The sequence below is a fragment of the Carassius auratus genome, chromosome 8 (assembly GCF_003368295.1).
Source record: "Carassius auratus strain Wakin chromosome 8, ASM336829v1, whole genome shotgun sequence".
NCBI classification, from domain to species: domain Eukaryota; kingdom Metazoa; phylum Chordata; class Actinopteri; order Cypriniformes; family Cyprinidae; genus Carassius; species Carassius auratus.
In genome coordinates this window covers 8,166,475-8,188,305 of record NC_039250.1, presented here as the reverse complement: position 1 = coordinate 8,188,305, position 21,831 = coordinate 8,166,475, and the positions used below count along the sequence as shown (strand labels likewise).

Genomic DNA, 21,831 nt, shown 5'->3' with positions numbered 1-21,831 from the left:
CTTGATATTGAGGATGCATCGAGTGCACACTTGAAAGAATCGAGCCGTTAGAAATCCAGGAAGACGCTGCGGGCGGGCGAACATATGGAAACCTGCAAGCTTTAAACTCGCTCTCACAAATGCTTGACAGCTCTTGAAAGTAAACATTTATTGCTTTGTTTTACTTAATTTTAATAAAGTTATAAGACCCAGAGAAAGTCTGCAGTATTTCTATTGGCATATTAAAATGAATCTTAACATAGTCATAGTTAAAATAAAGTAAAACGATATGCTGTTATACGGTATGTAATTATTATCTATAATAGAACACACTAGCAACAGCAAATCAACACCCAGAACACTCTAGAAACGTCCTGGAAACCAGACATAACACCCCAATAATGTCCTAGTAACCACAAAACACTGTTCACAAGGCAACACCCAGAACATTCTAGCAACCATAAATGTGTCATTCCATTCTGTACAACTAGTGGTGTAAAAATGACACAATTCACCTTCAAAGACACTTGAAAGCAAAAAAAACAAAAAACAACTAAACTAGAGATTTGTCTGTAGACTGCTGTAATTGCTAGGTACTGAAAGCAGTTCCTTTGATAGACATGGGTAGTGAAAATTAGTCTGTTTTTTTTGTTTTTGTTTTTTGTGCATTATCTCTTGTCATTCTTACCCTTTTTTTTTTTTTTTTGTCAAGTGTAATCTGAAAAAACAGCACTGCTAAATTACTCTTACATTTCTTCATGGAAGACTTTACTACAGCAAAGCCTGTGGGTTTCATTTGTCTTCATTGAAACATGACAGCTCAAGGCACCAGCAAAGGAAATGTCTCATAATAAAACACCATATCACACAATCAGTTTCTCACAAAGACTTTCTTACCTATTTCTTACAATTTAGCTCTCCAATACTCCTCTGTCTGAACGGGGCCAGTATATTCTTGATGCCCTCAACAACTATAAAAGCAAGTAAGAAAAAAAAAATATTTTCTGTTTCCTCTCATTGAAATTATGCATATACTTGATTTAATAAATGTTAAATTATTTAAATGTATTTATTTAATTTAATTTTAATAATTTTTATTTTTAATAATAACTCAAGTTTATATATTTGTATATGTGTGTGTGTGTTTATATTTAATTAATTTTAAATGTTTTTAAGATAAATGAATTATTAGTAAACATAAATGTAATAAGAAAATTTATAATATTATTTATTTAATAGTATTTATTTAAACATTTTCCGATGTTTTTTTATATAATTATTTTTTATACTTGTTTATTCAAAATATTAAAATAATAGTAAAAAATTCTATTTATTTATTTATTTATTTATTTTAGGTTTCTTTGCGGCAAGGAGATCAAGAAGAGGAAATACATTTTTCGACTAAGGACAAGGGTCCCTCCTAACCCCCCATCTAAGTTGTTTCCGGAGAAGGCCCAGAACAGTGAGGGTCACAGGGGACGCAAGAAAGGGGCCAGCAAAAGCAGGTTTGAGCATTTCTGAGCACCTTATTACTGCCTCCTATTTTTATGACAGATATCTTTTGTTGATGTCACATGGAATCATTAAAATTAATTATCATGAGACTGATCGCAATGAAGTATTTTATTTGGTTTATAGTGCTGTCTGTTTGTTGTTTATCCAGTCAGCTGATCATAACTGAGATCTTTATTTTTCCTTGATGCTTCAAAGGGAATTTGGAGACTTTTGAGAAATTAGACTTTGGCAGTGAATGCACTGAAAGACACATGGCTGCTCCCCTATAATTAAACATTTGACAGCCACAATACTTTTTAGGATTGAGTAATTTCAGCTCTCAGATCTGTGTTGTCATGTTTAGTGGGTGGAGACAATGCGTTGATTGACAGTTTATTTAGTTTAGTTTTTATTATGCTCAGTTATGTCGATTGAATGTTTCTTGTTGTCCTCTGTTGTAGTAGCGCTGTACCTGCAGAGAAGAAAAGGAAGAGGTCCAAGTGGCTGCTGGAGGATGCTATTCCTAATGTAAGCTTTGCCACTTCACTGCGACACCAGCATGACCTTTCTTGTCTGGTTGAGAACTGTGTTCTGTTATTACGGTTACTACTGTAAGTCTGTCTGATAAAAAAGGGTTCTAGGCCAGTTGCATAAACTGTGTCCTAAGATCTATCCAGCTAGCAGTTTGCTAAGGGATAATCAGGCTTATATTTCAGATTAGGCCAGTTTACATTAAGTTAAAAAAAAAAAAAGAAAAAAAAAAAATACAGCTGGCTGCACTGATCTATATCACTTTCAAACTATTTAACAATAGGAACTCAGTGATAAATATTGATTTTTAGAGACGCCAATACAAATTAGATGGATTTTATTTGCACATATAACCCCTTTCAATAATTTTGTGTTTTTCAACATTGATAATAAATAGAAATGTTACTTCTGAAAAAATTCTGAAAGATCACGTGACACCAAAGTAATGGCTACTAAAAAAATTCCACTTTGTCATCATAAGAATAAATGACATTTTTCATAAATAAATTCCCAATATTGCTGTTTTTACCAAATTTTGATCAAATAAATCGAGCCTTGACAAACATTAGAAACTTCGTACCAACTTTAAAAATCGTACCAACCCCACACTTTTGAATGGTATTTGATATGTTATACAGTTTAATAACAGCAATTAAGATATGCTCAAAACTTTAAAAATTAAATTAAGTCTAATTTGATAAAAAAAATATTTAAAAACAGGAAGTACGGCTTTCGGACACTTTAGCCAGTTGGGTACAATTACCAGAGGATGCTAGTTTTCTTACAATGGTTGTGTATTAGATGTTAAACTGGCCAAGTTCATTTGACCTAAAATATTTACCTGAAGTACGTCCTTAGATTTTACATTTCAATAATTTAATGTATTCATGGTTCTCTGATGATGGTTAATGGTCGCATGACATGCAGGTAAACTAATTAAATAACTTTTTTTAGTAATTGTTTTATTTTTGTTTATTGTTTATTTATTGTAATTTTACATTTTAATGATTTAATTCATTATTCGGTTTTTATTAGCTCACGATCCCCTTGCAGTTCACTCACGAACCCCAGATTGGGAAACCTGATATATATTGATCTATCTCTAAACCACACACAAACTAAATAATTCAGTTTGTGCAGCCCTCTTGAAATCAGATTCGTGAAGAGGTGAAGTGTTGGGCTACTGACGCTATGTTTGACCTGTCAGTGTGAATCTGAGCTTTCCTTACCGAGATTTTGTGCTCTAGCACTTCTTGGAGTTTCTAGAATCCCTCAATGGCTTGCTCTCAAGCAGCCGAGTGAATTGCTACTTGTTTCTTTCAGCCGTTTTTCCACACGGTTTCTTATGTACGGACTTAAAGCCGATTTAAATATGACCTGTGTGAAGTTTACTCTTCGATATCTTCTCCTGCCTCTCTTCATCGCTCTCTAGCATCTGCTTGCGCCCCGTGGTGATCTTCTTTTCATTCCTTGACGCCTGCTGCCATGCAGACCTTGCATCTCTCCCTCGCTTCTCATGTGTTGTTTTGTCTCTTTCTCGCCTTTGCTCCCTCTCTCCCTCACCTTTTTTCTCGCTCTGTTGGAGAAGCTACTTTGAAAGCCAAACTACAAGCTACTCAGGATTTCAAGTAGCTGAACTTCAGTCAAGCTAGCCTTTAGCAGAAGAAGTCAGCTGCACTACAAGCCACTAACAATGGCTAATAATGCCATGAGCAACTTCAAAGGCGGCATAAGAGTGATTGTAACAACCATGACCGCTCTGATCGGCGTAATCAAAGCTGTGATTCTCGTCATCATCCGAATGGCAATCAGACGATGCACTGGAATGAATTTAACTAGTATTGTATTTCATGCTTTATTTGTGCCGTCACAGAATGACCTCACCTCTACCTGGAGCAGCAATCATCACATGGCCAACATATTCGACTTCACGCTGGACGAGCTGCAGAGTTTAAAGAGGTGACTTTGTTTTATTTTATAATATTTTAAGACATTATATATATTTGTTTTTAGTATATTTTCTATTTTATCTATATGGAAATTTTATATATATATATATATATATTAGGGGTGTAATGCAAAATAACGCAAAAATCACGGTTCAGTACGTACCTCGGTTTTAAAGCCACGGTTCGGTTCATTTTCGGTACAATAAGGGAAAGAAATGCAAACATTAAACTGCAGGTAGTTTATTACTATAAAAGTTTTTTAACATTTTGTTTACAGTTTTTTAAACACTTTAAAATAAAATATAATAAAATATATAACATTATATAATAAAAAAAGAATAGGAAATAAAATACTGCTGCAAAGTTCTCCACTAAATAAAATACTCTGTCTTAAACCAATATCACATAATAAAATATAATGAAAAATACAAATAAATAACTATGATTACAGTGCAGAATTACCAATCCCAGCTTGTAGGCCTGCTCATATTTAAAATATATATAACTTTTCCAAAGTGTAAAATGCAGCAACAACAGTTTAAGCTTTTAGACCTGCTCAGATTTCGTTACTGCATCTCACCGATCGGAATTAAGAGCAAAGGTCTGTTTAAATGCCGACGGGAGCTGTGTTTGAATTACGGTAATTTTCTTAATTGTAGTGATGTTCACACTCGCGTGATGCCTTTTGAAAACTTGAGAATCAGCTGCAGGGTGGGATTTGCGCTGAACGCGGAGACTTCCGCCACTTAATATATTCGTGTGGAAACACGAAAATGTACCTATGTTCCGCACACAAAATATTGCATTAGGTCATTCGGTGCCGAAAACGAAAACACATACCGTTACACCCCCAATATATATGTCTATTTTACATTTTAATTTAATTATTTTATATTATTTATTTTTTTCCTCATTTGTAAGTAGCTTTGCATAAAAGCGTCTGCTAAATGACTAGATGTAATTTTATTTAGATGTGTAGAGTGAATACTATATATTTATAATAAGTATAAAATATATTATTTTTTATATTGATATAGTAAGTGTTATTCAAGAGTTTTGACAAACTATGGGAGGTGGACCTCGGTTGAAATATAGTGTTTCAGTTACATTACAATCACAAAATATTATTAATAATGCAAATAGTATTATTATTTTAGCTGCAGTGTAAATGAAAAATGAACCTTTCGTAATACTAATACGCTACTAAATTTTTTTAGGCGTTAAACCCTCAAGGTTTAATTTGGGTTAAATTATGTTAATTTTTAGTTCCTGTGAAAACAGGCTTACAAACGTGAATTTAGTGAAATACTTCAATCATCTGTCCACTAACATTGTTCTATCAATATACAAATGTGAAATTATGCAAATGTGAAAATAATGTGTATCTGGTGCCTGTTATATACCCAAATGCACGTTAAACTCACTCACTCAGATGCAGAGATGGAGGTCGCTCCATGCACTGTGAACTGATGCAGTGGAAACACTGAACCACAAACTAATATGCAGTGCTACAGACTATATATTTATTTAAGGGTGTACTCACACTAGGCACGGTTGCCATGAACCAGGCCCGAGTACGATTGTCCCCCCTCCCCACTCCCCCTCTGGCCTGCACTCACATATAGGGTTTCAGCATTTGTGCCGGAGCACGCTTACGTCATTATGGTGCGACGGTTTCGGGAAAAACATGAAGAGCGGCGCTCTTAATTTTTTTGTCGTTTGGTCCACAGCCCTCTCACAGCCTGTTGTTAAACAGATGTGTCGCCTTAGTGGCGCGAAAATTTTCACGTAATCCTGCTGCTCATATGAGGATTTTTGCAAGGTACCAGCTGAAGGGCAGCAAGGACTTTGCAGTTTTTAGTTTGTATGCGTTTTGCACCTCTGCCGTAGACCAAAGCGACCCTTTCCCTGCCATGTTGGTTTTGGAGCGTCGCAAAACCGTGCAACGCGTCCTTTTCCGTGCTCCAGCACGGTTAGCGCTCACACTGCATGCGAACTGCGCCCGAGTCCAACTGAACCGTGCCCTGGCCCACCTCTTCCAAGCGGGCCAGGGCCGGCTAATCGAGCCGTGCCCGGGCACGGTTCGGAGCACTCACACTACGCACTCGGGCACGGTTCAAACTGGCTAGTGTGAGTACACCCTAAATCACCACCTTTTGAGGTCTGATAAGAGCACTAAGCTATATTGTGCTTTCACTTTTAGTTTGTTTGACAAATGCTTTGCCAAAAGCAATAGTACAAAACACAACATTAGAGACCTGTTATGTTATTATGAGAAGTGTAAAATATTTTCGGTTCATTATGAAACAGTGGGGGGACAGATTAGACCATGGCGGGCAGCCAGAGTAGGTAGTTAATGGGAAACGCTGTATAATTATATATTGTAATTTTATTGTTTTGAGCTCTTGTGTTACATAATGTCTAGAAATGCTGCACTGATACCATTATCTTTGTGAGATAAAAAAAAGACAAGATAATCAAATCAGATTAAGTAATTAATTTACTAAATTGTTCACAAACAGGCATTACCACATGAATATATACAGTGCAAACCTTTTTTTTTTAACATTATATAAAGCCATTTATCACCACCAATCCCTAATGTGAACGAAACCACCACAGTGAGAAATTTCATCCGTCTTGTCCTCCATGTTTTTCAAGTGTTTTGCCTTTTAAATTTAGTGCAGAAAAGCCATAATTAAGGCATAATATTGCATAATCAATGTATGTTTGGTACTAGATCATTATTCACCCTTGTCCTCTCTGTGACTTCAGAATCCGTTGGGACCCCGAGGCACATCGTAACAATTAAGCAAATAATACAGATATCCACATGCTTCGGGTTTGATGGCTCATTTGATACGCCTGCCCTTTCATTTTTTGATAAAGTCCCCTCACCTGTGCTAAAACTGCCAGGAATTAATTGTCGCCTTTCCATCAGTGTACATAATGAGGTCTCAATCAAATTCAGTCTACCTTCATCAGTCTCTCTCACGGCAACAGACGGCACGCTTAACCTTTTCTCATTACCTTTGATGTGAATGCTTAAGCATCTATTTATTGGCTTTCGAACAATCATGCTCATTTGCATCCATTTTCCCTTTGAGATATCGGAAAGGTCTCTCACTGTTTCTCCAATCACAACCCCACCCCGCAGAAAATATATTTTTTATCAACACGGCGGGTGAAGCGATTTAATTATACTATTCTATAAAGGTTATCATCTCTCAAACAGGCCTGAATAATGAGAGAATTGGAAACACTATTGGGGCAGACAACGCTTTCAGAGGCGAAAGCGGCTGTCTGAGAGGGATTGTTGAAGAGTATAAAAGAGAGATCTGGAGTTGGTTTCGGCCATAATAAAAAGGGCACGTTGGGTTTCATCACAAAGCCGTGAACTGTAGTTAATGACTGCCATCCTTTGAATGCTAGTCCTGATAAACTCTGTTATAGTCACAATCCCAGCACCGTATAATGTGTTGAATAGCAAGCAGCAGGTCGGATCAACTGTATTCTTTTGTATTTTTCAGTAGCCCTTTGTTTTGGCCTCTTGAGAATGGCTGAGATTAAACTTATTGAGAAAGATAAGATAAGTAACATGAAGTCAAATGGAAACAACTTTCTTTTCCCCCTAAATTACCGTTTTATTTGAAAATTTGCAATTAAGTTCAAAACAAAAACAACAACAAAAAACTGACCTGAAGTTTAAATCGGTGTTATTTTATAATTATTTATATACCATTATAGTATATATTATTATTTTGAATGAGCTTTTATTTTTGTATTTTCTTTTATTATTTTATTTTTAGATTACGAATAATTTCTTTGTGCTTTTGTAATTTTTACTAGATTTTTTTAATATATATTACTATTTGGCTTTAATTATTAATAATTTTAACTTCATCTTAAACTTTTTGTATTTCAGTTGCGTGTCAGGGCAATATTTAAAAATCTCTTCCCATTCTAATTTACGCATTTATTGAATATTTATCTACTTTATATTTAATTTTATCAGCTTCATGTTTTTTTAATTAAAGAAAACCATTTTTAATAGTTTTAGTTTTAAGTCAAGTCACCTTTATTTATATAGTACTTTTACGGATTGTGTCAAAGCAACTTTACAATATTAAAAATATAAATAGTGGTGTATCAATAATGCAAAAATGCAATAGTAAACACTCAATTTCAAACTCAAGGCAGTTCATCATTGAATTCAGTGATGTCATCATCCAGCTCAGTTCAGTTTAAATAGTATCTATGCAATCAAGTCGACGATATCACTGGATATTAAGTGTCCCCAACTAAGCAAGCCAGAAGCGACAGTGGCAAAGAACTCAAACTTAATCGGTGACAGAATGGAGAAAAAACCTTGGGATAAACCAGGCTCAGTCGGGGGGCCGGTTCTCTTCTGAACAGCAGCAGCTCAATTCCAGGCTGCAGCAAAGTCAGATTGTGCAGAGGACTCATCTGTTTCCTGCGGTCTTGTCCCGATGGCCGTCTATGAGACAAGGTCTTTACTGGGGATCTGTCTCTAGCGCTCATCTAGTTGTCATCTTTTAGTCAGCAATAACATCGCTGGTTTAAATCAGTTCTTGATAGTAAAATCAAGCTCCACCTTTTCCTCACTTGATATTCTGTTTTCACTCTAAAATATGACACAGTATGGAAGTAATGTGGGTAAGAAGTTAAATGGTAAGTAAAATGTTTTTTCATGTTGACTGTACAGTATGTGTTTTTGATAGTCGAGTCATTGACCACTTTCGGTTATGTTTCTTAATTAATCGTTGTCTCTCTTTATCATTCTTAGCACCAGTTCAGGACAGACGTTCAGCATGGACCAGGACTCCACCGATGCAGCCAGTACTTCTGGTTCCGCCACCACCAGCGTCTCCTATGACTTCAGGTACAGTTCATTTCCTTCAGTTCTGCATACTTTACTAGGGAAAAAAACTATTATGTATTTGCTCAAGGAAGATGCATCCGATTCTATATTTGTGAACTCCCTGTGGCACTGACTCGATTATAGCTATCACGTTCAGTTTCTGTTGGTTGGTCAGAACAGATATATTTTAGCACAGAGAATCTTTACACAAAGATTTTGCACCCTCACCGTGTTGCCAATTTATATTTTTTTAAGATGCATTGAGAATTGTTTGGGAATAGAATCAAATCGCTAGGTGCTAAAAGACTTCCACCCCTATTTTGCATGCTTTTTTAAAATGTGCGTAGTACAGCAAAATGCCTTTGTGAATATGTTTATTTAAATACAGTACATATTCTTACAGTTTGTGCAGCCAGTTACATTTAATAAAACGTAAAAATACATCTAACACTCTGTTCAACAAAAGTTGCATTGTTTGCCGTCTTTGAATGTGTACAATATTAAATGGGGGGTGAAATGCTCGTTTTCACTCAATATCCTGTTAATCTTGAGTACATATAGAGTAGTACTGCATCCTTCATAAATCCAAAAAGTCTTTAGTTTTATTATATTCATAAGAGAAAGATAGTCTGTACCAATTTTTCCCGGAAAAACACGACCGACTGGAGGCGTGACGTGTGGGCGGAGCTAAAGAATCACGAGCGCGAATAGGCTTTTGCGTTGAGAGCATGTGGAAGCTGTGACATTACCGTGAGGGAAAACCCATCATCCAAAACAAACCATGGCTAACAGTCAGATTCAGCTGTTTATTTATGATCCAGAATCAGATCCAGAGGCTGAAACTGAACGAAAGCAGCAGCAGCAACGACTCGCTCCGAGCGGGGCTCGAACCCGGGTCTCTGGCATGGGAGGGGACGCACTAACAAGGAGGCAGAGATGTTTGAAGCAGTTTTACTCACCGCCTGCGGTTCCAACACACGATCGTGACCCTTTTTCCTTGGGATTGCATCATCCTTAAGAAATAAACAATGTGCAAATCCGGCGTCAAACTGGGCCTTGTGAACAAGCATCTTCGAAATGCAGGGAACAAACAAAAACACTTGCACAACTCCGTTGATGCTCTGTAAAAATAAACTCCATCCACTGGTCCCTTAATGCTGTTTTTTCTTTGGTAATCTGTGCAGGGTTGTCTTGCCCTGGCAACCAAAAACACATTTCTTTTGTGACTTTTCGCGACGCTCTCGCTCTGATCAGTGAATCGCTCTGATCAGTGAAAGTCTGTGCTCTCAGTGCTCTGCTATACGGGAGCGCGCACTCTTCCGGCAGAAGTGCCCTCAGGACCCATATAAGGAAATTCCGCTCCATCTAACGTCACACAGAGCCATACTCGAAAAAAACTTTCCGATACTTGTGACAAACCGGTTCAAATGTACAACTTAATTTTTGAAACTTTGCCCACGTTTAGCATGGGAATCCAACTCTTTAACAGTGTAAAAAACTCAGTATTCATGAAATAGCATTTCACCCCCCCTTTAATGTTAAAAACATTAATGAGAAGACCATCTTGCAAAAGTTGCACTGTTTGAATTATATAAAATTATAATTGTGACATATTTGCAGGTCAGTGTTAGCATTTCTTACAGGTTTTTTTTTTCCTTAAAAAGGAATGTAATGCATTAATGTATTAAGTTAAAAAACAAAATAATAATTATATTCTTGCTCACACCGCAGCTAAATATGATCTTGTTTAGCCACAGGGCTGTAGATTCAGCAGCAGTGCAGAACGCTGGTGTGATGTAATTCTTCACAGGCCGTTGCGAATCACTCGTACTCTTGGAGATCCTTGCAACAGCATGTTTTAAATAAGTGAAGTTAAAGCCAAGCATCTGACACATAAAGTCAACCCACTGCATCTTTCCAGTCAAAACAATTTCCCTGGATTAACCGGTGACCTGCTGGTACCTAACCCTGAACTACAACTTAAGTGGGTTTGTGCTTGCTTTTTGATGCAAGCCTGAGGGATTCTGGGAGCTAATTTGTCATAACATTTGAAGTGGTGACATCAGTGATTGCAGCTGAACCACCGGGCCACCAGGGTGCCTCTAACCGCTTTGCTTTTTAATATACATGAGCTCCATCAATTGTCAATTTGACTCGGTCGCTGGATTGACCGTGGTGGGTTTGCTGGAATTCCAGGCCTGTATCCTCTGTGCTTTTCATCTTGCTCTTTCACAAGTGTCCTCTTCACGGCTACACTGCAGCGTAATCAATATTGCTGTAGTGGGACAATTTGGCAGCGCGACTGTCACTGTAGATTCTCACCTCCCCTGCTGGGGCTGCACTCTGCTGCCCACGAGTTAAAGAGGAATAACAGGCGTCCATCACCACCTGATGTTGTGTGTAAACCGCCTCTGACAGCTCGCGGAGAAATATGTTGTCAGATTATGGATTATTTATGGTTATGGCCACTTGTTTGCTCCTGTTTATTTTAAAGATGGAGTCTGAAAATGGTAGTGCAGCCATGCTAGAGCTGAGGATGTCATCAGTCAGTTATGAATTTTGATGTCAGGTTGTCAGCTGTTGTGGTCTCGTATCTGGGTTTGCTTTAGTGCTGAAGGTCAGATACTTAAATATTCCAAGTAATTTCAAGCTGTACTGTGGTGTGTTATCGATTACCGCAGATTTGTTTGGGTTATGCAGTTTTTACAAACCAACAAATATAAATATAAATATATATATATATATATATATATATATATATATATATATATATATATATATATATATATATATATATACATGTGTGTATATATATATATATATATATATATATATATATATATATATATATATATATATATATACATATAGTACATACATATACTGTAAATACATGTAAATATTCTTTAAAATATATACTGTATGTGTGTCCACACCCATATTATGTAAAAAAAAATATTTTGGATGGGATTAATCACTATCAATAGTTTGACAACACAAATATGTACATTTATATTAAAAAATATATTTTTTTATGTTGTACTTTTTTTTTTTTATGCTTACCAAGGTTGCATTTATTTAATTAAAAATTACTGTAAAAAGTAATATTATTAAATAATATTAAGAATTAAAATGTTCATTCATGCACTTTTAGCAACCATTGCTCCAGTCTTTAGGATACAGATATCGTTCTAACTGATTTTTTCAATAAATATTTCTTATTATCAGTGTTGAAAACAGTTGTGTTGCTAAATTTTTTTTGTGGATCATTTTTTTGTTCATTTTGATGTTATTGGGGAGTAAAAATATTCTCACTGACTGGTTTATAAAAATATGTAATGAAAAATTGTAAAACAAACTAATATTTAGGATTAAAATATATAAAGTAAAAAAAAAATCTGTAATGAATGTACATTTTAATATTAATGTTCATGTTCAGAAATATTTAATTGCTTTTTGAGTGCAAATTCAAACATTTAACATTTTTATAATTAAAAAAATTAACTTGGAAAAGTCTTGGATATGATTTAAAAGGCTTTAAGAATGCTCAAAACTGAAACATGATGCATGAATTCGACATGATTTTGATCTGCAACGTTTTCTGACATTTCTGACAGACACAGAAGATTTTCTGATTATGGGTCAAATTCAGAATTATGAAATTAATATAGTAAAATATGTTAAACTGATTCCATCTCATCAATGCAAAAAGAAAAAGAGTCATACAAAAGTAACCAGATTTTCTTTTTTTAACTAGTCATAACCTGAATTTAAGAACTTTTTTGCCTGTTTAGCATTGTTTCCATTTCTAATAGTATTTACTGACTGACAGCATGAAACACATTATTACATCCTTTGCAGTAGTTCATCTAAAAATGTTTTATTCTGTTATTTTTCTCTTACTGTCATGTAGAGCTGAAAAAACGAATCGATTTAATCGATTCAAATCGATTATTAAAATAGTTGTCAACTAATTTAGTCATCGATTCGTTGCTAAATAACTTTTATTTGCCATAAGCGGCTCATTTCGTGCATATTTCAAATCTGCGGTGACCAAAGTGTGGCAGTAATGAGCCACCGGAGGTTTTACTCAGCCAGTACAGCAGGAGAAGTAGCGAATAGCCAATAGCTGGCCTCGTTTTATGTCACGTGCTTCCCGAACAGCGTCTCTGCAGCATTCAGCGGGATGTGAGAGAACTTTACTTTGAGCCTTCAAAAAGAAGATTAACCTGTAAACTCTGCACTATTGAATTGTTTAAGGGGCGTTCACATATCGCGTCTTTTGCATGCTCAAGTTCGTTATTTCCAATGTAGGCACGCAGTATGCACTCTCACAATGGAAGCGACGCAGTTGCGACACGCACGCGGTGCGATGCGCCCGTTTTTCCAGGCGCGTCTGCACCGCATCGAGTTAAAACATCTCAACTTTTCAGAGAGCCGCAAGCGCACCGCGGGTCATGTGACAAGAACTAAACAATCAGCTTCATCCTTTCCCGTAACAACGTTGAAAGCTCAGCCAAGATGAAGGAACAGCTGATCATAGCTTTATATGGATTGCCATTTTGAAATAAATTTAGTAGCAGAGCTACTGCAAGCGATTTTTAGTGCTGCAAATCCATTTATCCTTTGCTGAAATTTCCGCGTCTTCATGGAGAGAGCACGTCATGGTTGCTTAGCAAAGGCAGACGCCTCAGGAGGGCTTCTGCCCGAGGTTGTTCGCAAATGTTTAGTTGTAAAAGCTGATAACATTGCTTTTTAACAGTTAACATTTAAAGTTTACAAACATGTTCTGTGATCAGTTTGTCATTTACCAGTTCATAATTCAGTCTTGCAGCCTAATTATGACTGAATGAGAGAGGTAAATGTTTAAATATATTTGAAATGCACTTTTTTTCTAAGTATTCACTGCTCTTTTTCACACAGCAGGTTTTTTGTGTGTGTCCAATTTTTTTTTTCTGGACAACCTTCTGATGGATTTTACTTTAAATTGTGAGTTCCATTCAGGTTTCATGCCATTGGCACTTTTTTCGAAGGATTGTTTACAATTTCAGTTTTCCAGTAATTAATAAAATTCAATGCACTTCAATTTTATACTGTTTTATCCTTATTCTTCATGAAAATATGTTCTGAAAGATTTCTTAATAAGCTTTGTTCGGGATGTTAAACTACTTTAGGAGCTCTAAGGAATGCCATGGTGAAAACATTATTTGAAATCTCCTTGATTTCAAGCGCGTGTCTGAAACGTTTCCTATTCAGTCATTCTGCGACTGAATAAATTCGCTTCTTGTCTTCAGAAAAAGTGACAGAATCAGCAGTTGTGAGTGGGTGGCCATCCCCACCCCTATGTAAAATAGTTTGAATACGTTAAAAAAATTGTAAAAAAAAAACTATCGAGCAAATTTTGAATTATATATATATATAGATGTCACAATATTAGATTTTTCCTATCACATTTATTGTGGCCATAAGAACTCAAATTATCAATATATTGTGATATCTATAGAAACCTTGGGGGATAAAAAAGATATCAGTCAAATGATTTTTTACTGTGTTTATTGAGTTTTTCTTTTTCACTCAGCGAACATAAGGATACTGATTAATGCAGGGCACAAGACTCTGACTTTCTCCGTCTTCTTTAAAACTCCTATGAAATAACAAGAGCGAAAATACTGTCAAGTTCAACAGTATGATGAATAAATATTAATGCCTGATAAGACTTTACAATAAGATGTAATTTGTTAACATTAATGTATTAACATGACTGAACAATGAAAAATATATTTATTACACAATATATTAATCTTTGTTAATGTTAATTTACTTATGCATTAATGTTTACAAACACAACTTGTGATTTTAATAAGGCATAAGTAATGCATGAACTAAGATGACTTAATGCTGTGGAAATATTGTTAATTGTTATTTATATATGTTAACTAATGTTAACTACTGAACCTCACTGAAGAATGACTGCAGATGAGACATTTAGTGCATGGCACTGCGACCAACTTATCATTTTACAAGTTTAATGTAGCAATGTGGTCGCTCAGTTTTTCAAGATCACTTTTAATCGTTTAACTGTTAATAGATTTGAACAATTATATAGAGTTACTACGCACAGGCTGTATTTATTGCAAATACAAAAACAAGACGAGTAAAGAAAATGCGGTACTTATTAAAGGTGCTGTAGGGAACTTTTGTAAAAAAAAATATTTTTTACATATTTATTAAACCTGTCATTATGTCCTGACAGTAGAATATGAGACAGATAATCTGTAAAAAAATCAAGCTCCTCTGGCTCCTCCCAGTGGTCCTATTGCCATTTGCAGAAACTCCATCGCTCCCAGTAAAAAATAACCAATCAGAGCTGCGGTCCGTAACTTTGTGTTCAAAATGTAGAAAAATGTATATAATAAGCGAGTACACCATGAATCCATTTTGCAAACCGTGTTTTTGGCTTGTCCTGAATCTCTAGGGTGCACCTATAATAAGTGTTTATATTCGGACTATTTTAGATTGCTTCGGGGATACCGCGGCGGAGTAACCCAGTACCTTTGTGATTCTTCATAGACATAAACAGAGAGAAGTAGTTCCGGCTACAATGTTCTTCCGCAAGACGCAAGCAGTTCTGTTTATTAACCGCTAGAGCATCAAAAGTTCCCTACCGCAGCTTTAAAAGAATCACTCTTAAATATATGAATACAGAAAACCGCTGTTAACAGTTCAATATAACGTTTCCCATTCTGTGACTAGTAAAATAATTGCAACTTACTCTGACGAACACTGCTCTCCTTGGAGTAGCTGCCAGCGCTGTGTCTTCTTCTTGAGTGACAGGTCTCAGCGTTAAGGCACAGTACTGCCACCTGGGGGCTCAACCAGGTACTGGTGCTGGAGTATTTACATGTGGTGCTATCATAAGAGAACTCTTCATTTTAAATATTGCTGATATCGATAACACTGGTATATTGTCACACACTAAATTAACACAATATCGATAATTGTTGCTTTTAATATTACAGTTATTGCCCACACCTATTAGAAACCGTGCACTTTTCTACTCCGTTTTAAACTGTGTTCTTGTATTCAACTTAAGCACGATTCCCAGCAGCGCACATGCCACAGTTTCGATAAAGGGGCCGGCTGTACTGATATTCGTATCGTCTGTAATGATACATCGTTGTATCGATATATCGAACACAGCACTAAAACTTAATAATAAAGTTCTTGTACACTTCTGTTCCTTCTGTAGTCTCTTGACCTTTTCTTTTAGCCTCAATCACAAAGCTTTATTTTCTTTGTGAAATGTGACCACTTCTTCAGAAACTCATCTTCCTGCTAGTCATACCTCGCGTCCCGCAGGCCAGATACTCATACAGTTAGTTATCCCTTATATTTGTCCTGTATTTTTGTTTTTGTTTTGTCACCCGCTGCGCTAGGCCTGAAGAAACCGCGACCAAAGAAAACAAAGGCCTGCGCGCAGAGCATGCAGTTGGATGGCTGGCCGGTTGGAGACTGCCATACAGCCCCACTCATTCTTTAATATCTTTCCCATAGTTTTTCTTATTTATTTTAGGATATGAATTCTCATTAGTATTCTTGCAATGTTCCTAAGGGTGTTTGGAAAGAGGCGGAGAGAGGGGGTGGAGGAAAATAAACACGACTTGGATTTTCTCGACTGGAAAAGTTGTGAGGGTCGACAGATCCCTGTCCCCTACTGTGCATCCTCGTTGTGGGCTAGATCAAACACTTCACAAACACATATCTGCTTTCCGTGCTTGGCTTTCATGCACTAATACTGTTTAGCTCTACATCCCATTTTAGCAGCTGTAATGATTTCTGAAATGGAGGTTGTCCGCATCGGATTTTGATATCTTGCTGTGATTTCCCATGTTACACATGCCCTTGGGCAGAAATGTGGTCATTATAGGGTTGATGCAGATTGGAAACTCCCCAGAAGATTTGCAGCATGAGAAAAAAAAAATACCTAAAAGTCCAGTTCTGCTGCATGACCTTTAAAATGGCACAACGCCCACAGAGGCAAGTGAAAGGGGACGGCCAAAGGCTAGGAAGTAACATTCAGTGTTAAACAGGGACATCTTGTGGTAGACAGTATTAATGCATCTATACAATTTAATCTCTTTAAAGATTCTTTAATATTTATCCACTGGATAATACAATTAATAATACATAATTTTTTTATTTATTATTATTATTAGTATTATTCAGGCAGAACAAAGAGTAGTGCACATTTTTAACTGAAACATAAAATAAACAATAATATTTTTATATTCGCAGCATACAGACTGCATACTAAGCAATTGTTTTATGGTTAGAATATCAGGACATCTTCGGCTTCCATTTCCAATGTCATAAATTATCCAAAAGTGTTTACAACTGTGATGTATTAATTCATTTATTAAACTTACCTTTCAAATGTTTGGGGTCAGTAAGATATTAAAATGTCTGTTTTGCTCACCAACAACAAGGCAGCCTTCATTTGATCAAAAATACTGTAAAAATAGTATTATTTGTGAAATAGTATTGCAATTTAAAATAACTATACAAATATTTAAATGTAATTGAAAACAGTTGTGCTTAATATTTTTGTTGAAACCATGATACAGTTAATTGCATGTGTCCCTGCTGAATAAAAATAATTAATTTCTTAAAAAAAATAACAATAATAAAAAGGAAAGAAAAAAATACCGACCCTAAACTTTTGAAAGGTTTGTTATGAAAGTCGCTGGGGCATATCTTTAGCAATAGGAAAAAAAAAACATATTAGGGATATTAAGTACAGATCATGTTCTGTGAAGATATTTTGTAAATGTCCTACCATAAATATACCAAAACATATTATTTTATTAATAATATACATTGCTAAGAACTTCATTTGGACAACTTTAAAGGCGGTTTCCTCAGTATTTAGTTTTTTTTTTGCACCCTCAGATTCCAGATTTCCATCCTAACAAACCATAAATGGCAAGCTTATTTATTCAGCTTTCGGGTGATGTATACATCTCAAACGGACCCTTATGACTGGTTTTGTGGTCCAGGGTCACTGTTCTATTCAAATCTAAAATGATAGCAGGCTATATACAGTATATTCCATGATGAACATGATCTGATTACAGGATTGTAATTTCCCCCCCACCTCTGCAAGCTGTTCATATGAGCAGAAAACAAGTTTGTCGTTTTTTATTTTTAATAGTGAAAGGCAATTATTTTCTTTACAGGAAAAATGTGGGCAGTCGGAAGAGGAAGTTGCCCTCCTCTAATTACACCGTGCTGGCCACAAAAAGAGAGATGGTGGAGCGTGAGCTGAGCCCCATCAGCATGCCTGGAGAGGAGAGTAACGTCATGCTGGAGAACAGCATCGACAGCCACACCTTTGAGAGCATCAGCGAGGACGATTCCTCACTCTCTCACCTCAAGTCTTCCATCACCAGCTATTTTGGGGCGGCTGGTCGACTCACCTGTGGGGAGAAGTATCAGGTTCTGGCCCGCAGGATCACACCTGAAGGCAAGGTGCAGTATTTGGTGGAGTGGGAAGGAACTACACCTTACTGAATATCACAGAACAGAGGTGTGGAACAGACGGGCCACGACGCAAGGTGTCACGCGGCCCCCCCATAGTTACTCTCTGTTTTGCTTTTCTGACAGTCATAGTTTCAGAGTTCTAGTTTTGGTTTTGTTGGTTTTGACCAACCACCTATAGTGTCTTTTTTTTTGTTTTGTTTTTTGGTCTTCTCACATGTGAGACATTAAAGTGTTTGTTTGTCTTGAAGTCATTTGCAGTGTCCTTTTAGGGCACTTTAAACATCACAGACATGATTGAGTCTAGTAACATACTAACCTTACACAATGTAACGTCATTATTAGGTAGCAGATAAAGAACAGTATTATACAACATGAAGTCATTTCAGTTTAGTGTTGGGATTCATACAGTGTAAAAGCATCCGCCCCGTGAGTTTCAGTTCCTGTCATTAAGGATTTCAAAGTCTGAATCAAGTTTGACTGAGTTTAATGTTCATCCAAAAATGAAAACTTGCTGAAAATGTACTCACCCTCAGTCCATCCAAGATGTAGATGAGTATGTTTCTTCATGGGAACTCATTTGGAGAAATGTAGCATTACTTAACTTGTTTCACTGTAGTGAATGGGTGCCGTCAGATTGAGAGTCAATAAAAACATCACAATAACCCACAAGTAATCGACACGACTCCAGTCCATCAAAGAATGACTTGTGAAGCAAAAGGTTTTGGGTTTGTAAACAAATCCTTTTAGATGTTTTTATCTTCAGATTTCCAGCTAAAATACAAGAATCCATAATATTGCTTCCTCCAGTGAAAATGTTTTGTGTCTCTGAATCCGGAGAGCAATATGCACAGATCAAGCACTGTTTACAAACAAAACCGTTCTAAACAAATATGCTGGTGGAGTTTGATGTGAGGGGAATACAGGAGATTGATTTCAATGGTTTTAAAGCTCAAACCAAGTGCCTTAATAATGGATTTTTTTTGTTGTTGTTTCACTTTACAAGATGTTAACTGGTCAAATGAAGATTACTTGTGGGTTATTGTGATGTTTTTAGCAGCTGTTTGGACTCTCATTCTGACGGCACCCATTAACTCCATAGGATCCATTAGTGAGAAAGTGATGTAATGCTACTTATGTTGTGATGGAGAAACAAACACCTAAATCTTGGGTGGCCTGAGTACATTTAATTTCTGGGCAAACCTTTCCTTTAAAGTTACTCATTTTGTTTGGTTCATCTCTCTCAGTATTTCTTCAGAAGGAATATATAGCAATTTATTCACATTCGTTTTGTTTAGCTGTGTTAAAATATTAGCACTTTCATTCTTTCCTGTTCAAACATAATTTTTGAATTTGTTCTAGGTGATTATATAACAAAGTGATGCAAATACTGTTTTTGAGAAGTATTTTTCTATTTTATATGCTTTTGTATGCTTTGGCATGTCAGATTGGATAAACAAGACCTGCTTTGACAAAGCAGAATGAAACCGAAAGGGGAAAGTGATCATTTGCATATCATTAGCAATAGAATTTAGGCTGTTTTCAACATTTGCCCACATATCGATGTCAAATCAATGTTTTTACGAGATCTCCAAAGAGTGTTATATTTGAGATTGATCTGGAAGTGGATTCATGCTCTTATCAGATGATTGGATTAAGTGGAAAATTAAAGTTATGTGAATTTTTAAAGCTGTCAGGTTCTATAATTTAACTTCATTTAGTTTAATAGGACACAACATTATAAATATACTTTATTATTTACATGTATATAATTGGAAATAAGATTAGCCCCATTTTATTATTGCACTATTAACATGTATTATCAGCTATGCAAGCTATTATTGGATAAATTGACCTATATTTTCTAATTGATTTTAAAGAAAAAAATAAATATAAAAATATATTTTAAAAATTTACTTTTTACTTTTATATTATTTCCCCAAAAGAAAAGGCATTTGTGAAATAGAAATTTTTTAACAAAACACGATGATGTTTTTGTACTGTGTCAACTTGCTCACATTTCAAGAGAGGTTTTGTATCATGGTTACAAGTTTAACAAGGTTTAGAAGAGATACAAGCTATTGTGTAATTTTGCAAGATTAAAACTAAGCAGTTTAGAATACTTTTATGAAAATTTTTCTACACGGCACCCTCAAAGCCGTACATGGTAAACATGTTTTTTGTAACAGTGTTTAAACATGTTAAATTTGCAAACTTGTATGTGTCATTATTCATTCATTCCTGTTTCAGACCATTAAAACAATTTGTCTGCAATAACGGTGTCTCTCTTACGTGAACTAACATTTTCATAGGTGTCTTTATATTATTTATAATGCACATTTAATACAGACACAAACTGGACTTTTCATCTGGTGTGAGTGAGAAGAGAATGTAGGTTTCAGAACTGCAGAAAATAGTGCCTTGCAAAGAATATCTACTTTCATTTCCTAAAAAATATATTTTAATATATCCAGAAAGCCATGGTCATGGGGTCATGCATTTTTACACATCCAGTGGCAAAAGATTAATTAATGAATATCAATTACATGAGGTTGACGTTCCTCGGTAACTTTTCTAGAACGTCCAGTAACATAGCTCAATTAATATTCATGAGCCAAGCCTTCCACCCAATCAGCCTCTAGTCATTCTCTAATCTTAACGTTACGCGATTAATATTCATGAGTTAGGCCTTCACGTTATATGTTGAGAGGAAACAAGTGACATGAATAAAGGCATAATCTCCAAATTTTTTGTGACATGTGATTTAATATAATAATTGTGTAATTTGTTCTCCAGAATTCAGTACGAATCGGCTATTTCAAAATATCTGTCCAAATGAAAGACGCCTGTTTTTCACACTTTTTTTTTAAGAGAGAGAGTTTGTGTATGTGGACAGATTAGTTGCTTTCTTCGCAGAGAGTTTAATCCGTTAATTTAATTAAGTTATTACATGACGTGTCTCCCTGTGTCGCCCGCACGCGCTTCTAAAAAAAAAAAAAAAAACAGGTCAACAAATCTACACGCGCAAACTAGCGTCTTTCCCTTTACATTATCCGAAAGTTAATTTTTAATGCAACATTTAGTCGTTATGAGGTGTCCGTCAGTTGTTCAAATGTCCTGAAGCGTTGCATGTTGAAAATTGCGCGCAGACAACATGTTTAGTGACCCTACCGCTATGTCAACAACATACATCACCCGCTGTCAGCACCAGGGCTGGATGAGGGTCACCGGTAAGTTTACTACTTGATTTAGACCGAAACGAGTTTATGAATGTATTTGGCTTTTATGAATACGTTTGTCTGCCATATGTTTACTGTGATTCTTATTTCTAGTACAGTACAAGGGCTACTGAGCTATCTGTCACACATTTTACTCAAGTCAGTATTTCTTAGAATACTTTTATTTTAAACATCTTGTGATAAGCTTTTCAGAAAAGTTTAGACAGTGAAATTATTGTGA

General features: G+C 35.8%; 2 protein-coding genes across 5 annotated transcripts in view; both read left to right on the top strand.

The window, feature by feature from the left end:
* The window catches only part of phf19 (PHD finger protein 19), a 33,851-nt gene extending 13,207 nt beyond the window's left edge, over positions 1-20,644 (top strand). For 3 of the 4 annotated variants that reach the window (XM_026269496.1, XM_026269498.1, XM_026269499.1), the window contains exons 10-15: positions 895-962; positions 1,335-1,484; positions 1,935-2,001; positions 3,878-3,963; positions 8,761-8,856; positions 18,072-20,644. In XM_026269496.1, the coding sequence (XP_026125281.1) occupies positions 895-962; positions 1,335-1,484; positions 1,935-2,001; positions 3,878-3,963; positions 8,761-8,856; positions 18,072-18,405 (801 nt within the window). In that variant the 3' untranslated portion in view covers positions 18,406-20,644. The remainder of the gene's footprint in view (positions 1-894; positions 963-1,334; positions 1,485-1,934; positions 2,002-3,877; positions 3,964-8,760; positions 8,857-18,071) is intronic. The other variant, XM_026269497.1, reaches the window with a different exon arrangement.
* An 882-nt stretch (positions 20,645-21,526) lies between these two features.
* Positions 21,527-21,831, top strand: part of dab2ipa (DAB2 interacting protein a) — an 89,005-nt gene continuing 88,700 nt past the window's right edge. The window contains exon 1 of the mRNA XM_026269487.1: positions 21,527-21,602. Coding sequence (XP_026125272.1) covers positions 21,527-21,602 — 76 coding nt within the window. The remainder of the gene's footprint in view (positions 21,603-21,831) is intronic.